This window comes from Berghia stephanieae, chromosome 8 (assembly GCF_034508935.2).
Source record: "Berghia stephanieae isolate SIO BIC M18660-M18661 chromosome 8, UCSD_Bste_1.3, whole genome shotgun sequence".
Taxonomy (NCBI): domain Eukaryota; kingdom Metazoa; phylum Mollusca; class Gastropoda; order Nudibranchia; family Aeolidiidae; genus Berghia; species Berghia stephanieae.
The window spans coordinates 37277411-37290819 of NC_088367.1; the positions used below are offsets into that span (position 1 = coordinate 37277411).

At 40.7% G+C, this 13409-nt stretch overlaps 1 protein-coding gene across 1 annotated transcript; it reads left to right on the forward strand.

The window, feature by feature from the left end:
* Positions 1 to 374: 374 nt before the first annotated feature.
* On the forward strand, positions 375 to 12693 carry LOC144978598 (uncharacterized). Its single transcript, XM_078924876.1, has 3 exons — positions 375 to 665; positions 9440 to 10057; positions 12204 to 12693. Exons 2-3 carry the CDS (start codon positions 9949 to 9951, stop codon positions 12440 to 12442), a joined length of 348 nt encoding a protein of 115 aa, XP_078781002.1. The 5' UTR covers positions 375 to 665; positions 9440 to 9948; the 3' UTR covers positions 12443 to 12693.
* Positions 12694 to 13409: the final 716 nt, after the last annotated feature.

Sequence of the window (13409 nt, forward strand, 5' to 3'; positions counted from 1 at the left end):
TTAAAGAATGTGGATAAAGAGTCTTCTCCAAGGACTCAACTTTGCGCAGCTTATAACGAGACTCGAACCAGGGACATGCAAACTAGAGGATGGTAGTCAGAGTACAAACCACAAAACCATACAGTGCGGTAGTTTTGACTCGAACACTGTAGCTTTAGTTATTAGATCAAAACCCTAGACATGAGCACGCTGCCCCCACTCACCCTCATCCCCACCCACACCCACACCCAACACTCTCTCACCACCCCGTGTTTCTAAACAAGAATTCCGCCCCATGCCTCACAAGACGGAGATGTCACTAAGCCAGCGGACATGCGTACAAGAAGTCTCAGGGAACGTTGGCGTATATAAACATGAACCGAACGTTCGATTTCATTGCACGAGGAGTTAGGGTAGGATCTGACTTGGTCATCACGTCTCTGGAACCTATACATAATCGCACGAACAGTTCTCTAGGCTTTCAATTAATCGATGAACTTAGTATCGAACTATTTAATCTTGATTAAGTATTGAGTACATAGGGATTGGGATCTCTGAGCATTTCTTCTTTATCATATTATAGAACAGCAGAATTTGTTTTCTCTCTCGTACAGCTAAAAGAAACAGACAGAAAGCATCGACTAGAGAGAAGACTGCCCATTGTTTGGAAGAACACTAACGCCAGGGTGAGTAAAAATTATATTTAACTTTTTAGAAAATATCTCGTTGATATGCGATTTTTACACTCAAATATTTTTGCAAGTAGAACAAGTTTTCAATGGTAACGCAACTTAATGTAGAGTGCCTTAACTGGCAGCGTGTCATATACAACTTTTTATATCTTTATCCCGCTTCTTTTTTCTTGAGCAAGAAATTTAACCTATATTGTCATCCCGTCTTTTTCTCGACTAAAGACGAAATTCCTATTGGGATGAATAAAGTGATTTTTGAAACTTAAAAAGAAAAAGAAAAAATTTAAAAGAACCAAAAAAAAAAAAAAATCCTTGAAGTTGATACGATCATGTTGACATTATTGTCTTCATGGTAACGCAAGGCACATAATATTAGTTTGATGTTTTAAAAGCCACATACACTTATTTGCAGGTCTGCTAACGGAACGCAATTATGGGCTTATTTTAACATTGTTGTAATGAACAATATTTTGCGTTGGTTTGAGAGTATTTTACACCATCAATAAGCCCATAACAATTTGGGTTATCAGACCTGAAAATAAGTACACGTCGGATCAGTGGCGTGGCAAGCTTACAGTATAAGGTGGTGTCAGAATCAGAAGAAAATGACTTAAAATATGTTATATTTGTAAATACAAAAGAAAGAAAACAAATATACAGGAAAAGACTTACTCAAAGAGGTAAGAGGCGATATTTACCATTTCTTAGTTTTATTTATTTTTCAATGCTATAGTCCATTTTAAAAATATGGATGTGGTGCCAGGCACCAAATCAACCAATATAGCCACGCCCCTGCCGTCGGATAGAGGTTTGAGAGTGTCTGCCAAGATGAGACTCATTTTAATCGATCGATATTTGAAGAACGAATTTCTGGCCAAATTTTCTATACGGCCATGTGGTATGACCCTTACCTTCGGATCGGAAAGTATTGGATTCGAGTCCAGCTTGAAGCGGTGCATAGTTGAGTTCTTGGAAAAGGCTTTATACTCACATTCTCTCAATCTTGCTCAGGTGTAAAATGAGTACCTGGCCGTTAACAGCGTTGTCTCTCTCTCTGAAAAAATATTGTAACATCGGCTAACTGACATCATGTCTCGTCCTACATGTTATTTGTTGCTGTTAGCTTGGGACCCATTGTAAAGCGCTTTGAGCACGTTTAGTGGATATAACGCTATAAAAAAAGCTATAGTTGTTTTTTTTTTTTTTTTTTTTTTTTTTTAATAGGAGTCTTTCCGGAGTACAACAATTAAGTGGTTACGAAACAAGTCATTACTGAGTTACGTATCCAGTAGGAAATACCATATTACGTCTATAGATAGAATGAAGTTAATGTCACCCGGATCTTTGTTATTGATTTTTGCCATCAATTTTTATGAGTAATTCTCACTTAACTGTATCATCCAGACTTTAGAAGGTCATGGTTACACAGTGTTGTGAGATTCTTAGCCAAGCGCATACTATCTATATCATATTATAGATAAGCCATGCGCACAAATCGGTAATCATCTACAGTATCAAGATCCAAGCAAATTGTCTACACCATGCCTTCTCATGTACTCTGTCAAAACTAACGCGTTCTTATGGGCTCATTGTTGTAATGGAAATACTCTTCAAACCAACGCAAAATATCCATTACAACAATGTTAAAGCAGGCCCATAATTGCGTTCTGATATCAGACCTGCTAATGTGTGCATGTCGGTCAAATGAATTTAACATGTTAAATTTAAATATTGATATAATAATGAAATGATCCTCAACGTGATATAAAGTCTCAAACCGACGCGGACTCATTTGCAGGTCTGATGACCCAAGTTGTTATGGGCTCATTGTTGTTATGGAAATATTAGGCTTTTAACGAAATCGGGTCGAACGCCGAACCCGAACGCCGAACCCGAACGGATATAGCCTTCTCACGTGACCATGAACGAGATCTGGATAGTGAAGACTCTCAAGCGGTATGCAGCATCGGATCTAAGGTCACGTGATAGAGGATAGCTTGGGTTGCTGTTGGCTTGTGTTAGGGGAGGGGCAAGGTCAGTGTCATTCAATAGTATATAATCTCTATACAGAGAGAAAATTATAAATTGATTACGGGGGAAGGTGGGGGGAGGGGGGGGGGGTTGACCCACAAACGATCGAGGTGTTGGGCTTCGGGTAGACCATGATACGAAATCAAAGAGAAAAGGCCGCTGGTACTTGGATGGTGGAAATGGTTGGGGGGGGGGGGGGTAGTGACAATCAGCATGGGATGTATATATTAACATTAATAATATAGGCAATAGATGACCAGGGATGTGTATTGTTTGTATATGTTTGTGTGTGTGTGTGTGTTGTGTGTGTGTGTGTGTGTGCGCGCGCGTGTGTGTGTGTGAAAGGGATTACACAAAAACACCTTTCTCTGTAGCTTCCAAATGATTACGTATACGATAAATTTGAAACCCACATTGTTTGAATCAGCTCACTAATTAATTCCTGAGCCTTGAGATGGTGACGCAACTATTACATACAAGACCTTGCAGTCGAGACGGCAGGGCTTTTGGGTTACACAACCACTATTTACCCATCGGTCAGCGGTACTCTTTGATGTATACAACACTCACCGCCTTTACGCAAAGCCGCCTGCCCATAAATCAAGAGATGGTCTCCTAACTGTTCACAAGCGAACTGTCAAACGAGCAATCGATGATTGGATAAGAATCTCAAGATCTCATATAATAAGGTAAGTTTTGGAGAGGTGATATACCCCCACCCGTCATCGGACAGAACTTTCATTGCGTTATATCATATGAGCTCCGCCTCCTCTTTCTATTCCGGAGTGACGAGATTAGACGAGAGGACGCGAGAAAAAAAATGGTCACGTGTTGGGCAAGTCGTTCGTTAGGCGAGCTTCGGTGTCTAACTATAACTCCGTATTTACTTTCAAAACGAACGCAATTTAACCATACAACCATTACAATAATTTTAAGAGCAGGCCCATATTTGCGTTTGGCTATGTCACTGTCACCTGCTAAATTTCGCACGCAGTCTCAAAACGAAGACTTTTTTTAAAATCTGAGATTTAAAAATATTTAATCTCTAAGATTGTTTTTTTTTCTTTTTGGTAAAGATGAAAAAAAGGCGTTTTGTCAGTTTTGCCATATTCATCTCCACAAGATAAAAATAAACTTGCGCTTTTATATTGAGCGATATCCACTAAACGTGCACAACGCGCTTTACAAAAGGCGGCCCTTAGCCAACAGCAACACTAAACATGTAGGACGAGACATGACGCTCATTAGTAGTGCGGGGCGGTCCTTGGCAAGCTTAAGGTCCTACGGTCCTTGGGAAATGAAGACCGCAAGGACCGGTCCTAGGACCGGTCCTTTTCGACATTGAACATTCCTGAGAGACTGTTGGAAATTCGAACCGGTTTGACCTTTGAGACCGTGGGATCGTTCATTCTTGAACCGTTAAAGACCGCTACACGATGAAAACCGTGGTCTACAGGAGTAAAACACACGGAGTAGTCACTAGTGCCGCGCTGAAGACCGGTCTGGACCGCGGTCCCACGGTCTTTTAGCTGTGAACCGAAGACCGGTCCCATAGGGGAAGATCGGCGGCGGTCCTCACTTCTTATCACCTTTCAACTAGTGCGGGGCGGTCCTTGCAAGGACCACGGTCCTACGGTCTCGCGCCATAGCCTACTACTTCCCCAGCGATTCGTTGCTTTGGTTGCCTATCTTCCACCAATCACCACCCATCCCACTTAATTAATCGCACCCACCCCCCCCCCCCCTTTGCCATACACTAAACGACACAGACGACCATACAGGCAGACGACCACCAACCTCCACTCCGCAAACCGCCCTTTCGTGTGTGAGATGGGGGAACAGGAGGCGCACGCCTTGGACGATTCCATTATACGGGGTAAATTTCAAAATTTACTACACCATAATGATCGCAATGACAATGATCTATGGTGAAGGCATGACCCCTCTTCTCTAATGGGTTATTGTTTGAAATGTATGTGACTACTAAAGATGTGTGTGTTTGTGTATGTGTGTGTGTGTGTGTGTGTGTCGAACCTAGCAAGTAGCAAATCCGATTTTTTGTTTTCTTTTGTCCATCTCTTGTCACCACTCCTTTCTATCGCAGTGTTGTCATTTAAAATAATACAATAATATTAAAATTTCGTTTGGTGTTTTTACTAATCAAATAATATGAGTTTCATTAGTTTCTTCCTTCCAAAAAACCCAGTTATAACGTCTGAATTTTAAAAAAGTCCAATAGAATATTTGGGGACCCCGATAGCTCAGTTGATAGAGCATCTCTTTATACGCAAAGGGCCAGAGATCGATCCCGGGTGCAGTCGATTTTTTTCTGAATCCTTGTCTACTCAGCAATGAATGGGTAGCTGAGTTTGTTAGATCTGGCGAAAAGTCACCATCGACCCCTCTTATTACCCCATCCACCCCCTCTTATTATAACTTCACGTCTCTCTCTTACTTTTCAATGCTCGCTGCCCTCTAATGTGTGTGTGTGTGGGGGGGGGGGGGGGGTAGGAGTTGCGTGTGTGTATCAACGCCACGAACAACTCGATCAACGCCTTGGGCGATGCCATTATCTCCGTTAATGGGGATAAATTTCAAATTTTATTAAATTATCGAAGTAACAATGAAGTACGGTGAGCAAATAAAGAAAGCATCACCCCTCTTCTCTAATTAGGTTACAATTTGAAATGAGTGTGACTACTCCGTGTGTTTTACTCCTGTAGACCACGGTTTTCATCGTGTAGCGGTCTTTAACGGTTTAAGAATGAACGATCCCACAGTCTCAAAGGTCAAACCGGTTCGAATTTCCAACAGTCTCTCAGGAATGTTCAATGTCGAAAAGGACCGGTCCTAGGACCGGTCCTTGCGGTCTTCATTTCCCAAGGACCGTAGGACCGTGGTCCTTAAGCTTGCCAAGGACCGCCCCGCACTAGTAGTCACACTCATTTCAAATTGTAACCTAATTAGAGAAGAGGGGTGATGCCTTCTTTATTTGCTCACCGTACTTCATTGTTACTTCGATAATTTAATAAAATTTGAAATTTATCCCCATTAACGGAGATAATGGCATCGCCCAAGGCGTTGATCGAGTTGTTCGTGGCGTTGATACACACACGCAACTCCTACCCCCCTCCTCCCCCCCCCCCCCCACACACACACATTAGAGGGCAGCGAGCATTGAAGAGTAAGAGAGAGACGTGAAGTTATAATAAGAGGGGGTGGATGAGGTAATAAGAGGGTCGATGGTGACTTTTCGCCAGATCTAACAAACTCAGCTACCCATTCATTGCTGAGTAGACAGGGATTCAGAAAAAACTCGATTGCACCCGGGATCGATCTCTGACCCTTTGCGTATAAAGAGAGTGCTCTATCAACTGAGCTATCGGGGTCCCCAAATATTCTATTGGACTTTTTTAAAATTCAGACGTTATAACTGGTTTTTTTGGACGGAAGAAACTAATGAAACTCATATTATTTGATTAGTAAAAACACCAAACGAAATTTTAATATTATTGTATTATTCTAAATGACAACACTGCGATAGAAAGGAGTGGTGACAAGAGATGGACAAAAGAAAACAAAAAATCGGATTTGCTACTTGCTAGGTTCGACACACACACACACACACACACACACAAACACACACACATCTTTAGTAGTCACATACATTTCAAACAATAACCCATTAGAGAAGAGGGGTCATGCCTTCACCATAGATCATTGTCATTGCGATCATTATGGTGTAGTAAATTTTGAAATTTACCCCGTATAATGGAATCGTCCAAGGTGTGCGCCTCCTGTTCCCCCCATCTCACACACGAAAGGGCGGTTTGCGGAGTGGAGGTTGGTGGTCGTCTGCCTGTATGGTCGTCTGTGTCGTTTAGTGTATGGCAAAGGGGGGTGGGTGCGATTAATTAAGTGGGATGGGTGGTGATTGGTGGAAGATAGGCAACCGAAGCAACGAATCGCTGGGGAAGTAGTAGGCTATGGCGCGAGACCGTTGAAAGGTGATAAGAAGTGAGGACCGCCGCCGGTCTTCCCCTATGGGACCGGTCTCCGGTTCACAGCTAAAAGACCGTGGGACCGCCGGTCCAGACCGGTCTTCAGCGCGGCACAACTCATAAGGCGATAATACGATTTTTCAGACAGATACAACGCTGTTCACGGCCAGATATTTTACGCCTGAGTACGTTTGGAGAATTTGAATAAAGAGCCTTTTCCAAGGACTCAACAATGCACCACTCAGAATGTGATTTGAACCCAGGACCTCCCGATCCGAATGCGAGTGTCAAATCACAAGACCACGTTGCCGCACTTATCTAATGTTTTTGTTTTGGTTCAAAAAGTAGTTTTGAGCCACGTGTAATAACTTGCAGGTCTGATGGCCCAACTTGTCATCGGCCCATTTCATTGTTCAATTGGAAATACTCTCAAGCCAACGCTTAAAACTATTCATAACAACCCCATAATTGCGTTCGGTTATCAGATCTGCAAATACGCGCACGTCGGTTTTGAGTCCTAAACATTCCGCATTACGTTCACTGATTACTTTTTTGAAGCTGTCATATTTATTTGCTTTTCAATCATTTTTAAAGTCATTGTCTAAGTACATTCAGGATCAACAAAGTATATATATATATATATATATATATATATATATATATATATATATATATATATATATATATGGGGGCAGCGTTGCTCAGCGGTACGGTCTTTGCTTCGTACCCAAAAGGTATCGAGTTCGATCACCCCCCGCTGCGCTGTGTGGCCTTGAGCAAGTCACCTCACCCTAGCTCAATTAGCGGCGCTGCACTGCGGCTGACGCCTTGGTTATTCCAGTCTTCCCTTGAAATATACCCTAGAGACAAATTTACCCTATGAGATCGATATAGTGAACTTAATTTAATTTACATTAATTAATATCTTATCTTTTCTTAATTGGGGCGTCGGAATTTCACTCGGCTCATACTTATAGCAACAACTATTTCGCCCTTGCTGTGTTATAATAATTATTTGCATCATACTCACACCTTAACCCTGACATAATAGCAAGTTAACGATTACGTTACCAACCTACAACGGTCGACGAACGACGAGGAAGAAAACAAAGATCTGTCCTAAGACTCTGAGGACAAATCTTTGTTTTCTTCCTCGTCGTTCGTCGATCGTTGGGAACGTAATCGTTAACTTGCTAATAATGTTTTGAGACTGGGAGTCATATTTTGTTATTCGAATTAACCCGCTCTCGGATATAAGATACCTAATATTTTGAAAATTAAATAAAGTAGTCCTTCAGAGCCAATAGGACCATGGCGCCGGAGTTTATCCAGGTTACTATAGCGTGAAATAGACATTAGCAATTGCTTACTACCCTTCAGATAGGATGCTAGTCTATCGCAAGGGTACTTTCCGTCAGATCTAACTGACCCAACTACCCAGCCAGCAGGACAAGTGTGTGTGTGTGTGTGGGGGGGGGGGGGGGGGGGGGGGGCGACGGAAAAAGCTTGACTCCACCTGGGATCAATGTCGGTTCCTTTGCGTATGAAGCGAGTGCTCTACCAACTGAGTTATCGGGAATTAATTTGATAATTAAAGGTAATCCTGATCAATCGGAGTGTGAAGTAAACATTTTCTGGTCAAAAAAGGGGGAAAGTTGTTTATCAGTGGACAATAGCTATGGGATATGGGTTGATGAGAGTTTGTTTCTATGCATTCTTTAAAAACTCACAAGCTTTATATTGCACACAATATACACTAAATCTGCTCAAAGCGCTTTACAATGGATCCCAAGCCTACAGAAATATTTAACATGTAGGGCGAGAGATGACGCTTATATGAAAGGCGCTATTACATTTCTTTTCAAACAGAGACAACGCTGTTTTTGTTTGTTTTTTTGTTTGTTGCTTTAGGTGTCTTCCAGCACAATTGAGGTTATATGAGAGACCGCTGAAACAAAAAAAAAAAACAAGCAATCTAACAAAAATAGTACAAATGTAAATCAAAATCATAACCTAAAGATATCATAAGCTAAATTATAAATAACCAAGAACAGGCAGAAGATTTACAGAAAAAAAAATATCCCCTGTCAAAAATACAATCACAAACCAAAGAAGCAGGATAGGCTAGTAAAGAGAAGAAGAAACGACATCACTATCGGATCGTACACCCATGCGAACATCATAGGTATATGATTCAAGGGCGATGCTCCCATCCAACCACCCGCAACGCTGTTTTTGTTGAGGAACTTTTTTTTACATGATTACGGTGAGGTAATGCGAGTTAGGGCCTTTTCCAAGAACTTAACTCGGTGTCATCCACAGCGGGACTCGAACCAGGGATCTGCCGGACCGGAGACGAGTGTCGTATGGTATAATGGTATGGCACTCTCCTTCGGATCGGAAGGTCCTGAGTTCGAGTTCCGAACGGTGCATAGTTGAGTCCTTGGAAAAGGCTCTTTACTCACATTTTCTTATCGTAATCAGGTGTAAAATGAGTACCTGGCCGTTAACAGCGTTGTCTCTGTTCGAAAAGAAATTTGTAATATCGCCTAAAAGGCGTCATGTCTCGTCCTACACTACATGATAAGTTTTGCTGTTGGCTAGGGATCTCTTGTAAAGCACTTTGATCACGTTAAGTGGATATTGCGCTACATAAAAGCTCAAGTTTTCTTGTTTTTTTTAACGTTATGATATTTATTTGATTTGTAGCTCGTCTCCCTCTCTCTCTCTCTGCAGATCTCGTGGACTTGGATTCCAACAGTGGTTAAAATCTTCTCGTGCCAAACACAGCTGATATATAAATACTGTCACATTTAATTGCAGAGTTATCGAAATCAATATCTTGTTTCCTTTTACGAAATTTAATCACGATTTTCATCGTTTACAAGATATATATTTTGTACCAAACATTTATTGACATTGTCTATTGCTGCGTTAGCAAAGACTGTTTTCTACACATTAAAATCGGTATCAATAATCATTTGGTATAGATGGCATTTTATTGAGAATAAAAGAGTCTTACACACCAGAAACATTTCTTTTAAACATATTATTAAAAACCAATAAGTAACGAAACATACCAGTATTAGAGAAAATTCCACCATCAATTAATTGATACCATAAATCATATTCCACTATTTCATCGGTACAAAAAGACAACAAAAACAAAACTCGCTTACCACGGATATAATAGTATCGATACGTTAAATCAGTCGAATCTTCTATCTCCACATCAACCTGTCGTCATGAATCGTCTATCCATCATGCTCGTCCTGATTGTGGTGACGTCACAGATCTGCACGTCTGTCATCCTGAGGCCAGGCTGGTTTCCTTACTTCAGACCACCCAATCAGAGTAAGTCTATCATATGTTACCTACCGCCTGAAAACGGTATCATGTCAGTGTCGACTACACGCTGAAATCTGAGTCTAAACCTCGAGTATTTATACAATCTCCACTAAAAGTGATCAACGCGCTTTACACGATGTTGCTTAGCCAACAACAACACTCAACATGCACGACGAAATACTACAAATGTCTTCAGACAGAGACAATGCTGTTAACGGCAAGGTACTCATTTTACATCTGAGTACAGTAAGAGAATGGGAGTTTAAAGGGTTTTTTTTCCGAGGACTCACTTTGCGCCGCTCAAAGGGAGGCTTGAACCTGGGACTTAACGGTCCAACGGCGAAAGGCATACCCCAGGACCGGCAGTATTGGTTTGAAATTTAAGGGAATCGGTATCATTCTGGACGAAAAATAAAGTTAATTTGAAATAAATAGAAATAAAGAGATAGAAAAAAAGTGAATTATGACTACAAACGAGGACAACTAAAACATATAAATCGCAATGTGAAACTATTTGACTGAGCAAGTGTTAATGGAATCTGCTTTTTAAAAATGTGCATGTGCCCACAAACACCTAGAAAAAAAATCCCGCACCCATGTCAACCTGCATCTGATAAACAAACATATCACTGGCGCTCATGTTTTGATGTGTTTTTAATACAAAAGACACATCCCCTTCCTTCCCCCTATGTCAACACCCCAATGAAACAGTAACACACCACTTGCTTGAATGTCAATCTCTTGAAGACCTGAGATGCACATTCCTCCCACCAAATCCAAGCATCAGTGACACACTTTATAGTCACCTGGAACAACTACAAAAGACGTCTAACTTCTACGTCATGGCACAAGACCGAAGGGCTAGAGCTCAGGTGGTCGCTGGTTCGGATAAGTAAGTAAGTAAGTTAGATGTGTTTTAAAGAGTTTAACGGCGCTTGCAACACATTAAGGTCATATCAACGTCGGTAAAAAGGGATAGTAAAACGTTATAGAATTACAATGAAAGCACCCAAGAAAAGGTAAGACAAAGTGGAATCGGTTCAAAAAGGAAACAGATGTAGATTCCAAGAGCACACTTTCAAATTAATGAGTTTGAATCACCTAAAAGTCTCATCCAGACACAAACACAGCTCTCCACTAAGAGGAATACACTCAAATGTTTCTCAAATCATATACAATATGTAAACAGAACATAATACAATGCATAACAGAGAGATGATTTACAAGGTAAAATTATAATCTCCCTAAACTATACATTTGATTGTTCCCTCTCAGCCAGGGTATCCGGCCAGGGCCAGGACAAAACCAAGTAATCTCATTCCAAGACAAAGACAGAAAGCTGTTGGAAAACAGATATAGGGGGGTAGAAGACACAGTAAGCACCTCCCTGCCCACTATGGGAGGTCAAGAACCTCACCCAGTCACTGTCGCTCAAAACTGCGCAAGTTAATCGCGGCCAGCTGAAAAAGTTCGATCACCAAATAAAAAAGAGGCATTCTTTAACTTCTGTTTGTGATCAGTAAAAGTAATAAAAGGCGCTTTAAAAATAAAAAGATAGTTCACAAGTTACTATTTTAAAGACTTTAAAGGTAAAACACAAACCTTGCTCCAATTCAATTCTAAACGGGTTATTTCTTTTTCACAAGTTTGTAACTGGTCAGTTCTAGACATGTCATTTATAATAATGTCAGTTAATGACAGGACGCTTCTAAATATTGTAGGTCGTCATATCTAGACAATGCGCTTATAAACAAGTCGTTACTAGATATTCTATACAGGCCAATTCTAAAAATGTCATTTATAAACAGCTGGTTACTAGATATTTCAGACAAACCAATTCTGGACATGTCATTTACAAACAGCTCGTTTCTAGATATTCCATACAGGCCAATTCTAGACATGTCATTTATAAACAGCTCGTTACTAGATATTCCATACAGGCCAATTCTAGACATGTCATTTATAAACAGCTCATCACTAGATATTCCATACAGGCCAATTCTAGACATGTCATTTATAAACAGCTCATCACTAGATATTTCAGACAAGCCAATTCTAGGCCGCTCATTTCTAGACCGGTTATTTTTAAACCGACTATTTCTAGACGGGTCATTTGACAGTCTTTAATATTTTCAACATATTTTATTTCCAGCTGCTCAACGTCTTCGTTATTCATCAGAGAAAGCCCCAGAAATGTTAGACCTGAGACAGACGAGAGACGCTGGCAATTCGAACGCCGACAAGCGAGGAACGAACGATCTGAACTCTAAAATGATGGACGACATCCCGGAAAATCCCTGCAAAAGTGGCATCTCCGTCGTTGGGTGCTTGATCCGGGTTTTGAACATTGTTAACCACGCCATCGAACAGCAAGGATTTCCGACAAAGTGAAGTCCTACGGCAGTCCGCTGATTAATGAGACCCGTTGTTAGCCTTTTACAGTCGGGCTTCGAGGTTGTATCTCTTCGTTTTCACCAAGATTACTGTGACAGTTAGATTCGAGTCGCATCGCTGTTGCTGCTTTCTTGGTGAAAACTGTAGGTTTGTAATTGTAACCAAATGGATGATTGGAGATTTTGAGATTATGTAGTTAGGTGCTATTATAACGGGTATTAAAGGATAGTCGTTTATTCTGCTTAAAATGATGTTTTGTTTGTTTTTAGGTGTTAACTTGCAACACACATGGGTCATTTACACGCCAGGAAAAATAAGTCCACCGGGGAACAGAAGTAGATGATAGAAGAAATTACCTCTGTATCTAGTCTGAGACAAAATCATGACCTCACTGAAAAAAATTTGCGTAGCCTACAAGTAAAAACAATATCTAAATACATGTAAATAATAATTAGCATTCTAATGCAAGATTTGATTCACACATAATATAAATCATATATTGACTTAAGACACATAATTGGGAGATATTTACAATGGAAGAAAATCACCTCTCCTAAAGAATGCAAGATAACAGTGGCCTCAATCCAATGTCATGCTGTGATCCCCAACCCAGGATTTGTTTTACCGTCCTTTTTGTACTGAGTAGTCAGTCCATCTAGATAGCAAATGACCAAGGTAGTTTTATCCCTCAATGCACTATACGGGTGATGGTCACTGTCATGTTGTTTCCTTTTCGGCAAAGAAGAAACGAAAAGAAAAGAAAGAAAAAGAAAACTTTAACAAAATTAAAATCCAAGGATTAAAAGCAGTTACAGCGTGTATAATATTGCCTCTGTGTAAAAACACTACTATGATGTGAAACAGTGCAATTTGTATTATTTCGCCAGAGGCGATAGCTTTGAAAATAGTTCGGTTTTATCGTGAATGCCCCTTACCCAACTCAACACTAATGTTCTTGCAACGG